This window comes from Lissotriton vulgaris, chromosome 6 (genome assembly GCF_964263255.1).
Source record: "Lissotriton vulgaris chromosome 6, aLisVul1.2, whole genome shotgun sequence".
NCBI classification, from domain to species: Eukaryota; Metazoa; Chordata; class Amphibia; order Caudata; family Salamandridae; genus Lissotriton; species Lissotriton vulgaris.
Window position 1 is genome coordinate 500,753,292 of NC_141694.1, and position 13,772 is coordinate 500,767,063.

Genomic DNA, 13,772 nt, shown 5'->3' on the forward strand with positions numbered 1-13,772 from the left:
TGTTGATGTGTATGTGCAGTACCCCAGACAGGAGACCAGGTTTTTCCCCTCATGAAGTGCTGATGGGAAGGGTTATGAGGTTGCCAGCAGTGCCAGCAGAGGCTTAGATTAATATCACAGACAATTTGATCCTCGATTTTTGCAAAGGACTCGCTGATGTTGTCCGTTCTGAGTCTCATGAGGTGCAGGCTGCTGTGGTCCCGGCATCCAGTGATCTCTGTCACGACCTGAGTCCGGGGGACTGGGTGTTGGTTCGGAAGCACGTGCGAAAGAGCTGTTTGGATGTTCGGAGGAGAGGCCCTTACCAAGTCATCCTAGTCACGAACACTGCTGTGTAGTGTGGGGGGCTGCCACACTGGATACACGCTTCCCATACACGTCAAGTTTCAGCACCCTTGGAAGAAACAGCTCCTCTCCCGAATGAAAATCCAGCTGATGTGGCAGGGCCACAGGAGGGGACAAACCAAGCTGTGAGGGTGTCTGATGCAGCTGGTTTGCTCACTACATCAGGCTGAGAAGGGTCACAACAGCAGCGACTCCGAACCTGACTCCGAAAGGGGAAGTTGCTGTGAAAGTGGTCCAGAGTCAAACTCAGCTGAAGAAAGTCATGAGCAGGGCAAGCAAGAAGAAGGCAGAGGAGCCAGCAGAGGAACAGTGGTCGGAGAGACAAAGGCGACTGAACTTGAGACTGGTTTCTGAAAGAGATCTTGCTCCTGTGTCTGAGGAATCTGAATCAGACGAAGGCAAAGAAGGGCAAGCTCGTGGAGGTCTGAGGAGATCAAGATGAACGAGGGTGCCTTGCCGGAGGTACGCGACTCCTGAGTGGACTTACCTTGTGACTTATGCCAGGAGTACGGAGATCGGGGAGGGTGAGAGCAGTGACAGTGATCAGTACCAGTCCTAACATCAAGTTGGATGTGCTGTTGTTGGTACCAGGACTTGAAATTGAAGGTGTACTGACCATCACAGTCCCGAATCCACCGATACTGAGGAGAATTCGTCATCGGATTTTGAGTAGACTGATCTTTTCTACGTTTGGTCCTGAAATACTAATCATGAATCTATTGTTCTTTGTCTTGAACTGTTGGAATATGTGTTAGAAGCGGTTGGAACAATTCTTATTATGGATGAGTGAGACTTTTCCTGTAAATAAATTGAGTTTGACAACCTAGGTCCGAGTGGAAGCAGAAGAAATTTAGGGACTTCCTATAGAGGACAGAGAAGGATTAGGGTTGTCTTTGAAAAACTGTAAATAAGGAACTGAATTGATTCGAGCAACTAAAGTCGGAGAGAAGAGACTGTGAAAATTGCTGCCGAACAAGAAAAGCTGTAAATTGTTCTGAGACCATGGAGGGTGGAAACCCGAATCGTAGAACTAGGTGCATTGTAGGCACACTCGTAGGAGGAGTGATACTCTTCATTATCCTAGTAGTTGTAGTTTCGTATTTAGTACCACATGAGCAGGCAGTGGAGGTAGAGGGAAAACCTACACCTACTACTCCTAGATAGAAAGAGGTCGAAATAGGAGACGAAAGAGCTTTGCTACTAGCAGAGAGTCGTAGGTTACATGCAGTTCCGTCTAAAGGCAATTTCAGGCTTAATGCGTATGCAAAGTTGTTGTATGAGTACATTGAGGCCATGGATGCGAAAGATTGTTATGTGTGTATGCAATTGCCTGGTTCTGTAGATGAGGGTATTAGATACCATCACCTTCCATTGACTTATGGAATTTCATGTAGTTTGCTGCTTAGCATTTTCTATGGACTCAATCATTTTGAGTATTTCTTTTCGAATTATGAAACTGTACTTCCCGAAGTACCTGCCTATAAGCATTTGAATAGGTATGATTATTACAAATCAGAAGACAGACTTGGGACGTATTTTATTCTGACTCAAGAGTTGGATAAGTCTAATGCTCATCGCCATAATCTGACATGTTTGCTGTCAGATACAGAATAGAAATTCATAGAACAAGTAGGAGATAGGTACCGGAAACAAAAGCAGTTGCGAGATTCAGGACAGGGTAAAGTGAATTGGACAGATGAAGAAAAGCTGCACAAGTCGAAGGGAAGTTATGGTCCAATAGTTCTAGATGAAGTGCAGAAAGGGAAGTTGTGCATTCATAGACCACAGACATACTATGAGAATGTGTACATAGGTCATACCACGTGTGAGCATACTTTCACTTTGGAGTATTATGCTAAGGACTTTTTGCAGGGTGTGGTGCTGGTCATTCTGACTGTGTATTTTGTTTGTGGGAGGAATGCATATGTGCGACTGCCTGAGAAATGGTATGGAACATGTTATTTAGCAATCATTTTCCCAAGATTTACCATACAGAAGATTTTGAACTTTTAGAAGGAGGACAACGTGTGAGAGTGAAGCGAAGTGAAAGTGCAGGAGCCATAGTTGGAGACATTTTTGGAGCAACGATACAGACTTTGGGAATGATCTTGAATGATGTGAAAATTAGAAGATTGGCAACTGTTGCGGATGAGTTGTCAATGAATGCAGCTAAGTCGTTGGTGTTGGTTGAAGGTGAAATGTTATCGATAAGGACTATGGTTTTACAAAATCGTCTTGATTTAGATGTCCTTCTAGCGAAAGAGGGAGGAGTCTGTAAACTTTTGAAGGTCCAAGAAAGTTGTAATTATATACCAGACAACAGCAAAGATCTGGAGAAATATATAAGCAACATTACTGCATTTCATAGTGAGATTGAGGATCTGACTAAGGAAATTGTGTGGGAAAAGGTTAGCAAAGGCTTTGGCAAAGTAGGGAGTTGGTTTGCAAACCTTGGAAAGGGTTTTGTGTTGAAACCCCTTATTATAGTTGTGGCATGTGTGATTGGATTGTGGGGTTTGATTAGAGCCTACAAATGGTACAGTTCGAGCAGACTGGAGAGATCGTTGAGAGTGCAGGAAAGACGAATGGAGAGACTGCAGGACAGTCAATATCGCAATCATAAGAACATGGAGTTGCTCAAGAGAGGAAAAGTGGCAACAAGCTCTGTTTAACTCGGTTCTTTCCTTAAGGGTGGTGTATTGTGTGATGACACAGGTCATCAAAGGGGGGAACTGAGAGAGCTTATAATGTAGAATCATTTAGAAATGCATTTAAACGTGTAAAGGCCTAGAACATAGGGAAGCCACTAGAGGCCTAAATGTGATTTCTTTAGTTAGCTTTGGTTATCCTTGCGAAATAATTTCTTGCTGGGAAGGGTGCTGTTCTCAGAGAATATTGAATTGTAACTTTGAATGTGCACAAGATTGCTCCTCACGTATTTCAGTTGCAGGTGCAAGGACACGGACCTTGTTAGGTTGAATGATCCATTGTTTAGAAGTTAGGCCGGTAGGAGTGCGGACGAGTAACTGACAGAGGAATGTCCATCTGCAACATTTGGCAGAGAAGGTGCCTGGGATCCAAGGACACCTCAACGGGCGCTGGATGGAAGAATATTTCAAATATAACAAATTCCTAGGCAACTAAAACACTGCAGGATGGCAGGTACAACAACACAAAAGATAATAACAGAAGCTACAGTGTACTAAACTAATAACGACAAAATATATAAGAAAATATTATTCATTTATTATTGTTTAACAATATATATAAAAGATGGATGGAAGAATGCCATGCTGGAAAAATCCAAGAACCGATACCTGCCCAGAGGGGTGTGCCTTGGGGGTACCTACGATTTTGGGAGTTTTGTATTAGAGACAGTAATCGAGGAAGGAGAGCAGATTTTGTTAGGAGGTTGCCAGAGCAGGACGTAAGAAATCCTAGGTAGCACAACGAGCTTAGTAGTTTAGGCTGCTTACCTAAGAAAAGTGAATGTACTTCTTTGGAAGTCTTCACTGCTGACACCTTCACTCTTGCCTGAAGGGAATTGTTAAGTAGGGATGTCACCTTAGAGTTAGTGTAGGGACAGACAACCATTTTCTTTTTCCTTCTGTAAATGCAGTCCAGACTTCAAGTAGGGACTGTTATTGGATGCCTAATGATTCTTGAACTGACTTTGCTTTTTATTCTGAGTCGTCTGAGACTCCTTTGGAGGATTATGTTTGTATTAGTGCCAGTTTATTTCTTGAACCTCTTGCTGAGGTGTTTGTATATCCAATTATTTTTGGCTTTGTAATAAATTCCTAAACTTTAGTTTGTAGTCAGTGGCTCTTTAAATTGGATTTGATTGCTTATTTACAAAGCTATTTTTGCTATGAATTTGGAAACCTCCCCTCTACACTTCTTAGCAGACAAAAAGGTCCAGTCGACCTGTCCAGGGATTCTGAAGAACTGATAAGGAAAAAAATCTAGATGAGAATCCCAGCTCCTTCAGTATCTGTGTATGTGTGTCTTTCAAAATTCAGGCCTCTCTATCAAGTTCGTTCAGAAAAAATGCATTTATGTGTGGACTGACATCACTAATATTTTGTGTTAAAACATATACATAACAAACAAAGCAGGGGGAGACTTGGAGTTCCCAGGCCAATGAGCAACTCAAAGTCAAGCCTTTTTACTATTTCATCACTTACTTGGCACACAGGTTTTGGAAAGATGAGGGCAACAAATAATATATTTTCTTAATTAAAAGAAACATTTGGGACAAGAGCAACTATAAAGAGCTGCTGTGCAGCTCTCATACTCCATGAAACAATGTGCTGCACACAACTTGGTAACTTGATAATTGACTCACCAAGACTTTATTTTCACTTTTCTGGAATTCTTAAATACGCTACTGATAGACGGAGTACCCTACCTGTAATACCCATAACTCTTACTTACCATAATTCTCACATTCAAAACTTATTGAAAGGAAACACAGCTTTCCAGAAAGTAGATTGAGAAGAAAATTAACATTATTAGGTGAGGCCATTAAAGAAATTGAAGACTGTGGTAACATCAAAGGATGACATTTTTTGACAAATGTCCCCTGTTGCACTGGGTTCTGCCCCAGTAGTAGACCCAGATTTCTTGCTTCTCTGATCACCCAATTTTTGGACATTATGCTGTGGGTGAGCCTCAATACCATTGTCTCAAACATGGTAGCATTTGGTAAACGGAATGCACATGTTTACCACCAATGTCCGCCCTTTAATGTAAGGCCACTGCAATGCAGCAAGGGTAAAGAGCACTTGGCTGCTTACACGGAATTCTGTGTGCACATGTGTATGCAGGCTGCACATGTGAGACTACAATTGTGTACACCCAGAAAACAAACCACAGGTAGCCTGGCTCAATGGGGAATGTGCAGGGTTAGGTATTCACCTGGTATAAGTTTCATGAGGTGAGTGTACACTATTAGAAAAAGACTGTGTGCTTCACTGTTCAACTATAGTGACAATTTATTACACGCATAGGGAGGGAACTACCTTAGAATTTTATATTCCTGGCTCAGTTCAGAATCAGTGCCCAGGCCTTGTGTCACCCTGCTGTGCCCAGTAATTGTATATTCTCCAGCAGCAGGAACCAAGGCTGCTTCCATACAAAAGGAGCACCTCTTGAACAAGGGGGAAGACTTTTTCTTGCCTGCAAATTTTCTACCTGCCTCACTGCTGTATCCTCGGACTGCCCTGAAGACCCGGAAGGAGGAACCCCTCACCCCCCATTCAGGACTTGAGACTCTGTCCCGTTGACCCCAGGACCAGTGAGGCTGGCCCTTTAATCCCCCTGAGGAACAGTTGGGTGAAGCCCTGTAGTTTTCTGGGCCCACTAACAAAGCCACAAAAGGAGAACTGGTGCAGGGCGCCAGGAGGACTCGCATTTTGGAAGACTGCACAACTCTGAAGGGGAGAAGGTTTATTGCAACTAACCCTGGTAGATAGAGCTCGCCACCAGGAGTAAACAAGCCAGGGATCAGACAAATTGGTTCAATTGGACCCAAGTTATGCTCTTTTAAAGTTGGCAACCTTTTCCCTTTCCTCACACAGAGCGGGTGTGGCTCTACCACCATTTGATCAGATTCCCCAGGAGTGGACCAGTGTCCTGGGGACAATGCAAGAATGTTGCCTTGGCAACATTGGAGGAGAGGGCATGCGTACGGCCCCCTCCACTTTGTCTCCAACTTGCCCTGTGGCCTGATTCCCCTGTGCGGATTTATGCTTAAGGGGGCCAGGACCCCACCCCGGACTCCCATGTGCTCCCTGGTGCAAGGAAGCACCGTTGTGCTTCCCTGAGATTCTGAAGATTGGCGGGGCGCCGTCGTGCTTCCCTCCACTGAAGGCATGAGGGGCCCATGACTTCATCCTAGGATGGGGAAGTGCCGCCAAACCCCTCGCTTGTGCCACTCTCCTTGTGTATGAGGGGAGTGGGAGGCGATGACAGAAGAGTACACATCTGTCCACTGGAGAAGGCAGACCCCAGGAAAGGCTGCCAGCTTCACTGCAGCACATGATAGTGCTTCAGGCATGGGAACCTGGTCTGAGCAGCCGGGAGTGGGCTCTCTGCACTGTCCCCCATTTTTGGTAATATCTGGAGTGCCCGAGTGGGACCACCCCCCCCATCAAACCCTGACGAAGCACAGCGCATGGCCGCCTTCCCAAAAGAAAACCAAGGCAAAACCTCATTGCGGCTCTCCCCGGCCCAGTAGCAAAAATGCTACTTTAATATTCACTACACTAAGGGGCAGATGTAGGTGATATAGATTTACCGATTTTCAATTACTGAATTTTACCGATTCGGTAATTAAAAATCGGTAAATCTATGGGGTGGACATGTAGGTATTCCAGATGTGCTGGAATACCGAATCGGATGATTTCGGTATTTACCGATTCGGTAAATACCATAATCGGTAATGCCCATTCATTCCTATGGGCTTTGAAGCCCATAGGAATGAATGGGCATTACCGATTCGGTATTTACCGAATCGGTAAATACCGATTTGACAAGGGTGCAGGGGGTGTCCCTTTGACACCCTCTGGCACCCCCAAAACAGGCTCGGGTGCCATGTGGCAGGCATACATGCCCTAAGGGCAGGTCTGCCTGTCACATGGCATAGGTGTGCATGCACACATGTGCATGCACACCGGAATCGGTATTTTACCATCAAATTGGATTTGACGGTAAAATACCGATTCGTTAAGGCCTTTGGGACCCTGAAGAGTCCCACCTACATCTGGGTGGCTCACAATCGGTAAATTTACCGATTTTTGTATTTTACCGAATCGGTAAAATTACCGAATCTGTAATTTTACCGATTCGGTAAAATAATGCCCACAACATAGCGATCAATACCAATTTTCGGCCGTTACCGACCGACCTACATCTGGCCCTATGAAACTCGCCCCATTATACTTTGCAGGGCCTTTTCTTAAAAAATGCAGGTTTGCTCATAATTCAGCATGCGGTGGTCCTAGGATGATGAGACCACCTCCAACTACTTCAGCACAATGTGGTCTGGCTTTGCAGGTCATCTTCTGGGTCCGCACTTTAAGTTGGGGAGGACCCTAAAATCATCACCCTTCCCACTGTGTAGTACATACTCTCTAGGGGCTGATTGTATGGTTTCATTGCAATGTTTTTGCCCATTATGTTGGTCAATTGCAATGCTCTCTAGGGGCTGATCTAACCATTACAGTTTTTGCAAAGTATATAGAGAATAAATGCACAAACACAAAGGTTATTCCTGCTAAAGGTTTTTATTGGGTTTTTATGATGACTGCATATGTCTTATTAATCCATCATTATTGCAATTATGACAATGATTCCTACCAAAGTATTATCTTGTGACAGGTAATGACTGTTGAAACTCACTTGGTATATTGGGATCTCCAGTGATTGAACAATGTCATCTATGGTAGCATTTAGTACTGTGTGTGTACTAAATGTACTTTTACTTTTTCTAAAGAAAAGTTCTGTCTGGACAGTCAGTTGAGTGTTATTATTGCATGGTAATTATTGGTGATTCCTAGCAAACAGTATCTCCCTTGAGTAGGACATAGACAGCTCCGCATCACTACCCTGTGAGAGTCAAGCGCTACAATGGGGTGTTTGGTTCCCACTGAGGACAATTGAGGAATTATTACTTGTGCTGGCCACACAACTAATAAAACTATTTTCAATGTCCCCTTTGGAGTGTTTCATGACCTGCAAATATACGACATAATCATGGCCTTTGAAATGGCAGTTATGGCCATATTAAATAACGCGGTACAAAAGGGGGTGGTAATGGACGGAGCATCTGAACCAATCAAACACTCACACCCAGTCAAAAGATCTGGGTTTAATCCATCAACGTTCTTTAGCCCACTCTGCCACCCCAGTTCAGACATGGCTATATGCAAATCAGTCTGACCCTGTGCCTCATGGGAACAGTCCAGCCCGAACTGCCAAGCCATGCCTTCCCTGGACCGGAAACAAGCTTCCGAAGACCGGTTTCTGGCATTCCAGCCGTCTTCTGCCCGGCTTGCTTGAATCCAGTGGCAAAGTGAGCAAGGGACTCACTTCTGAGCATACCCTGCCACACTTATGGCGGCAAAAAGCGGTACAAAAGGGGGTGGTAATGGACGGAGCATCTGAACCAATCAAACACTCACACCCAGTCAAAAGATCTGGGTTTAATCCAACACCGTTCTTTAGCCCACTCTGCCACCCCAGTTCAGACATGGTTATATGCAAATCAGTCTGACCCTGTGCCTCATGGGAACAGGCCAGCCCGGACTGCCAAGCCATGCCTTCCCTGGACCAGAAACAAGCTTCCGAGGACCGGTTTCTGGCATTCCAGCCGTCTTCAGCCCGGCTTGCTTGAATCCAGTGGCAAAGTGAGCAAGGGACTCACGTCTGAGCATACCCTGCCACACTTATGGCGGCAAAAAGCGGTACAAAAGGGGGTGGTAATGGACGGAGCATCTGAACCAATAAAACACTCACACCCAGTCAAAAGATCTGGGTTTAATCCATCACCGTTCTTTAGCCCACTCTGCCACCCCAGTTCAGACATGGCTATATGCAAATCAGTCTGACCCTGTGCCTCATGGGAACAGTCCAGCCCGAACTGCCAAGCCATGCCTTCCCTGGACCGGAAACAAGCTTCCGAGCTTCTGCCACCCCAGTTCAGACATGGCTAATATTAAATAAAGTACATGCTTTTTTTGCAGCAGTAAATACACTACGGACAGCTGAAGGAAAACAGACTCATTGCCATGCCCACAAAGATTAGGCTGATCTAGAATATGTTGTTGTTTTGGGGCCCAAACCTCTCTGTGGAGCAAACATGCCTTTCATCATCATGAAGCTTTGAAGGACTCCAAGAGATCCATGTAATATTGCAGGTCATGAGACTCAGGAATTATTTTATTAGAAATGGCTGTTGCTCACAATAAGGATAGGCTAAGAGGAATGGAAATCGTGAAAGGAAGTAATTTCCTCTATACGCTCGAAAACAACTGAGAACTTTGTTAGTAGCAGGATGGAGTGAGTAAAATGATATATTCTCCCTGATGCCAATGCTAAAAAAATATTCTTGAATTCATAATATGGAGACCAGATTCACAGGTGAAGCACAGCTGTGTAAGAGATTACTCACATCTAAATGAGCAATGCGGCAGATCACTCCTTTTGGACAAACTTCTGAAGCCTAAATCTTTAAGCCCCCCCTTAATTACCATTACAAGTTGTGAAAGACTTGTGAATTCCTGACACCATCACTGATTGCATTGGTAATTGAATTGTGAAAGCAAAACCATATAATATGAACTTGCCTCATTCGATGCAAGGCTGGAAACAACTGAAAAAAAAGGCTAGATGCAATTGAAGATAAAATGCTAAATACACCTATGGAGTTTGCATATCAAAGTATGAGACTTTGGGAATAGGAAGAGTAGGGACAATATACACATATTTGGGGCACCTGAGAAGGAGGAAGGTAAAGAACTAGAGGCATTCCTAACTGCATTTATACCAACAATTCTAGAACTTGCAATGCCCCTTCCTCTTGAAATCCAAATGGTCCACTCAATTCGCTCCAGGACCTCAAAACAGCAATGTACCTAGGTCTGCAAATTGCATAACTGCTCAGTCACCATCAGGTGAGTATCATCATGCAGTCAGCTAAACACATTTCCCATAGAAGCATAAGAGCCACAAGATCTCATTCTCAGTTGACTTTTCCTTAGAAACTAATGTCTGCCACAAAACATTCATAACACTTGGACTGCTTCTCAAAAAATGGAACAAATCATTTGGCCTCCTAGAGCCTGCACCCATATTATTTATTAGTGATGGGAATTCAAGAGAATATTATGATCTTGACAATATAGAGAGTTGTCTCACATCATTTTAAGACTAGACAATGAACACAAAGCCCCACCCAAAGTAAACTAGAAAGTTTCTCATTGCGATGCACAAGACTGCTGAAATCTACCTTGACATTGTTCTGTACACAATGGCAATCATATTTCTATAGGGACAATGTGGATAGAGAGCATGCAAAGGAGGGAGCTACATCATAGGGAAAGGACAAGTCTGGTTCCTGACAATATCTCTTGAGGGGGGCTCTTGCTGTTTCAAACCAAATAACAGGTGGGCAGCACATTTTACAGTTTAGAGAGAGAAAGACATTAAGGAGGTCCATGTATAAGTGGTTGCCATAATGGGGTCAGGACAAGACCATGGTAAGGATTTGAGAGATTTTGTGCGAGCAGTAGGCAATGTTAGAAACCCTTTTTGCAGATGTAGATGGTGTAATGCAGTCTTGGAGCGCATGTTTAGGTTGTGTGGTGTCAATTACTGCCCACAAAGAGTACTCACAATTAGTAAGCTTAGAATGACTATCATGCTGGCTGTCACTGTAGAAGTTGATTTGCTAGTAAGCCCCCCAGGGTAGCTGTTAGAACCTACTAAGCTGAGGCGCAGGTCTAGACTAAGGACTCCTCATTACAAGTGTTTATTGACCAATTGGTAAAGCCCAGGGTACCCATGTCTTTTTTAATGTTTTGATTGTAGGCATTACAGGTGTAATTTGCCCAATGTTCAAGTCATTCAGAATTAGGGCTCAGCCTGAGATGGTGTGTTGAACAAGGCCAAGGAGAAGTAAGTGAAATAAAGCTAGACACTTCTTGGGTGGGATGATTGGCTACACTTAACAATTGGTCAGTACATGCAATCTGGGTTTTAGACATGTACCAGGGACTGGAATATGAAAAGGGTTTAACAGTCCCCTGAATGCATTTTTCTGTGTGGTCAAGTGAACTGTGTGTGTGGGCTCATATCCATCTTGTTTCTTATAAGGGACTGGCATAATAATCAGCCCAGGGTGAAAGGTTGTTGTTTAGAATTTGATCTTTGATTTTTTTTTAATGATGATGATGAAGGCAAAGCAGATTGAGATAAGCATTTCAGTTAGGCTGGCCTGGTTGCTTACATGAGGAGCCTCCTATTTCCCTGCAATAGCACAGCACCTTACTGAAGTTGCCTAGCTTTAGGAATCATACACCCCATAGGAACTAGATTGTGTAACTGGTCCTTTTTTTCCTTCCACAAATCCTGTGATGTATATTTGGGGTACAGGAAGAAGGTTTTTTTGTGTTGATGCTAATTTTTGAGTGGGGGATTTCCTGTATTCCTTTTTCCTCTAAGCTCCTTTTTTGAAGTATTGGGAAGTAGATGGTGACAAGCACAAGGTAAGTGCTTTAACTCATGAGCTGCTTGGATCGGAAATATTAGAAAGTCATTGGATGAGCCATGAGTCTTTTTGAGCGGGACATGAATCAAAAAGACTGCAGCAATCTTACCTCCTTTACCTTGGTCTCTATTTTTTTGTCATAATGTAGGATAGAAGTTCGGGGAAATTTGACTGGTTACATTTGGAGCTGAATATTTATTGAACTAAGTCTCTGTGCTGACCAGTGAGAAGAAGCCATTTAGCGGACCATGTCCAAGTAAAATCCAAGTTACAGGAAAGTGCTCATGAAAGTGAATGATGAATTTTCTATAGCATTTCAAAATAATTACGCTAACGATATTGCACAACAAATCTTGACAGAAAGTATAGGACTCTGGGAAATATGGGCAAAACAGATAGTCACTAACCAAAGTCGAATATAGCTGTTGTTTAAAATAATGCTAATGTATATAAATAGATGAAAGTAAGAGATAAAAATATAAATTTACCCAGTTTTCCTATCCATCCATATCCAAGTTTCAGGAAAGAATACACGAATAGCTGGGTTACTGGTATCTGGAAATTCTTTTGTAAGAAGCAGTTCATCAACACTGTTTTCAAATGGTGTGTCACTCTCTGAAATTAATGGAAAATCAAGCATGTCCGGCAAATCATGATAAAAATCTGTAAAAATGAAAATAATTTTATTTTTAGGTAGTCGATTGTGTTGCAAAATACTATTTCCTTTCTATTGTCCATAGTGATTTAGATAGCATTGAAGGCACAGTACCTGTTTTGCCCTTTTCAAAAGGGCCAGCTACAAGATAATAAATATACAAATGATTTGTTGGCACCTGCCCTTCTTCCAAGACTTAGTTTTGGAAATGGACAATACCTATGTGATGTTCTTTATAATAGTGCACACTATAAAAAAATAGGGGCTCAGCCACTTGAACAACAGAAATTGAAAATTACGAGCACAAAACCATTAGAATTCAGAAATCAGAAGTCGCTTTGCTATACTGGGGTTAAAAATTATATTTTTCGTTATGTCTATGGCAGGTAGCAATATGCCTTGGGACCATTATAGATGTTTGTTCTTCTGAGTAACATGGAAATTAGAACACGTTGGGGCTTCTTGTGTAGACTAAGACTTCTCCGTTGCAAAACATTTTATTATTAAAATTAGATTTTTTAACTAAGCACACAGTCATTGATGTCAGCTGTGCCAAAACTCTCCGCACGATTCCATAGACAACAGATCATAAATTACCACAGTTGTCAAATATAACTTCTTTACATACAGCTACATATCAATGCAATGTGAATAGCATTCCATGTGAAAGATACATTGGAATACAGAAAAAAAACCAATTAAAAAATGCATAATATAAAAAGCTGAAAGTGGAGATGCAGGTTTGATACTAAACCTTTTCACTGTGGATAAACAAATGAACAGAGGCACTTTTATTGATATTGTTCCAACAAAGCACGACCGATGTTGACCATCCATTGGGCCTGATTCACAAAGGGCCTCCGCACTTATGGCAAAGGCCCCACAGTCATGGGGGAGTCTCCGCACTCAGGGCACAATCTCTGGAATGAGAATTCTCATTGCGGAGAACGCGCCCAGAGTGCAGGGAATCCCCCACGAATGCTGGGGCCTTTGCCATAAGTGCGGAGGCCCCTTTGTGAATCAGGCGCATAGTGAATAGGATTAAGGCCCAGATGTATGACCATTTTGTGAGTGCAAAATCGGCGGCAAACTGATTTGTGTATGCAAAATTGGTTGTGCGCAATGTACGAAAGCCATTCGCAAAACATAACTTTGCAATGCGAATGAAAACCAACTCGCAATAAATGCAACCTTTTTTTGCATTTACAAAATACCGACTCACAATTTGCGAGTCGCTAATTATAATGTATAAACCATTCGCAATTAGCGAAAATTTGCAAAAAGGCCCCGTTGTGCATGCAGTTTAGCACTAACCAGAACCAGGTGGAAACCAGGACCAACCTATAAAAACACACCCAGAATGCATCAGAAATCTTTCCACAATGGCTGCCCTGTACGTGATAGCAAGGAAGATGCGGATACTGGCTGCTCAACAGAGTAGGTGGAGACAGGAGAGGATATTCATAGTCAGGCTAACATTGTTCGAGTAGACAGAGGAAG

General features: G+C 43.1%; 1 protein-coding gene across 1 annotated transcript in view; it reads right to left on the reverse strand.

The window, feature by feature from the left end:
* LOC147707491 (CD109 antigen-like) overlaps nt 1-13,772 on the reverse strand; it is an 871,995-nt gene that overhangs the window by 417,481 nt on the left and 440,742 nt on the right. Inside the window, exon 18 of the mRNA XM_086926508.1 lies at nt 12,106-12,280. Within this exon, the coding sequence (XP_086782634.1) occupies nt 12,106-12,280 (175 nt within the window). The remainder of the gene's footprint in view (nt 1-12,105; nt 12,281-13,772) is intronic.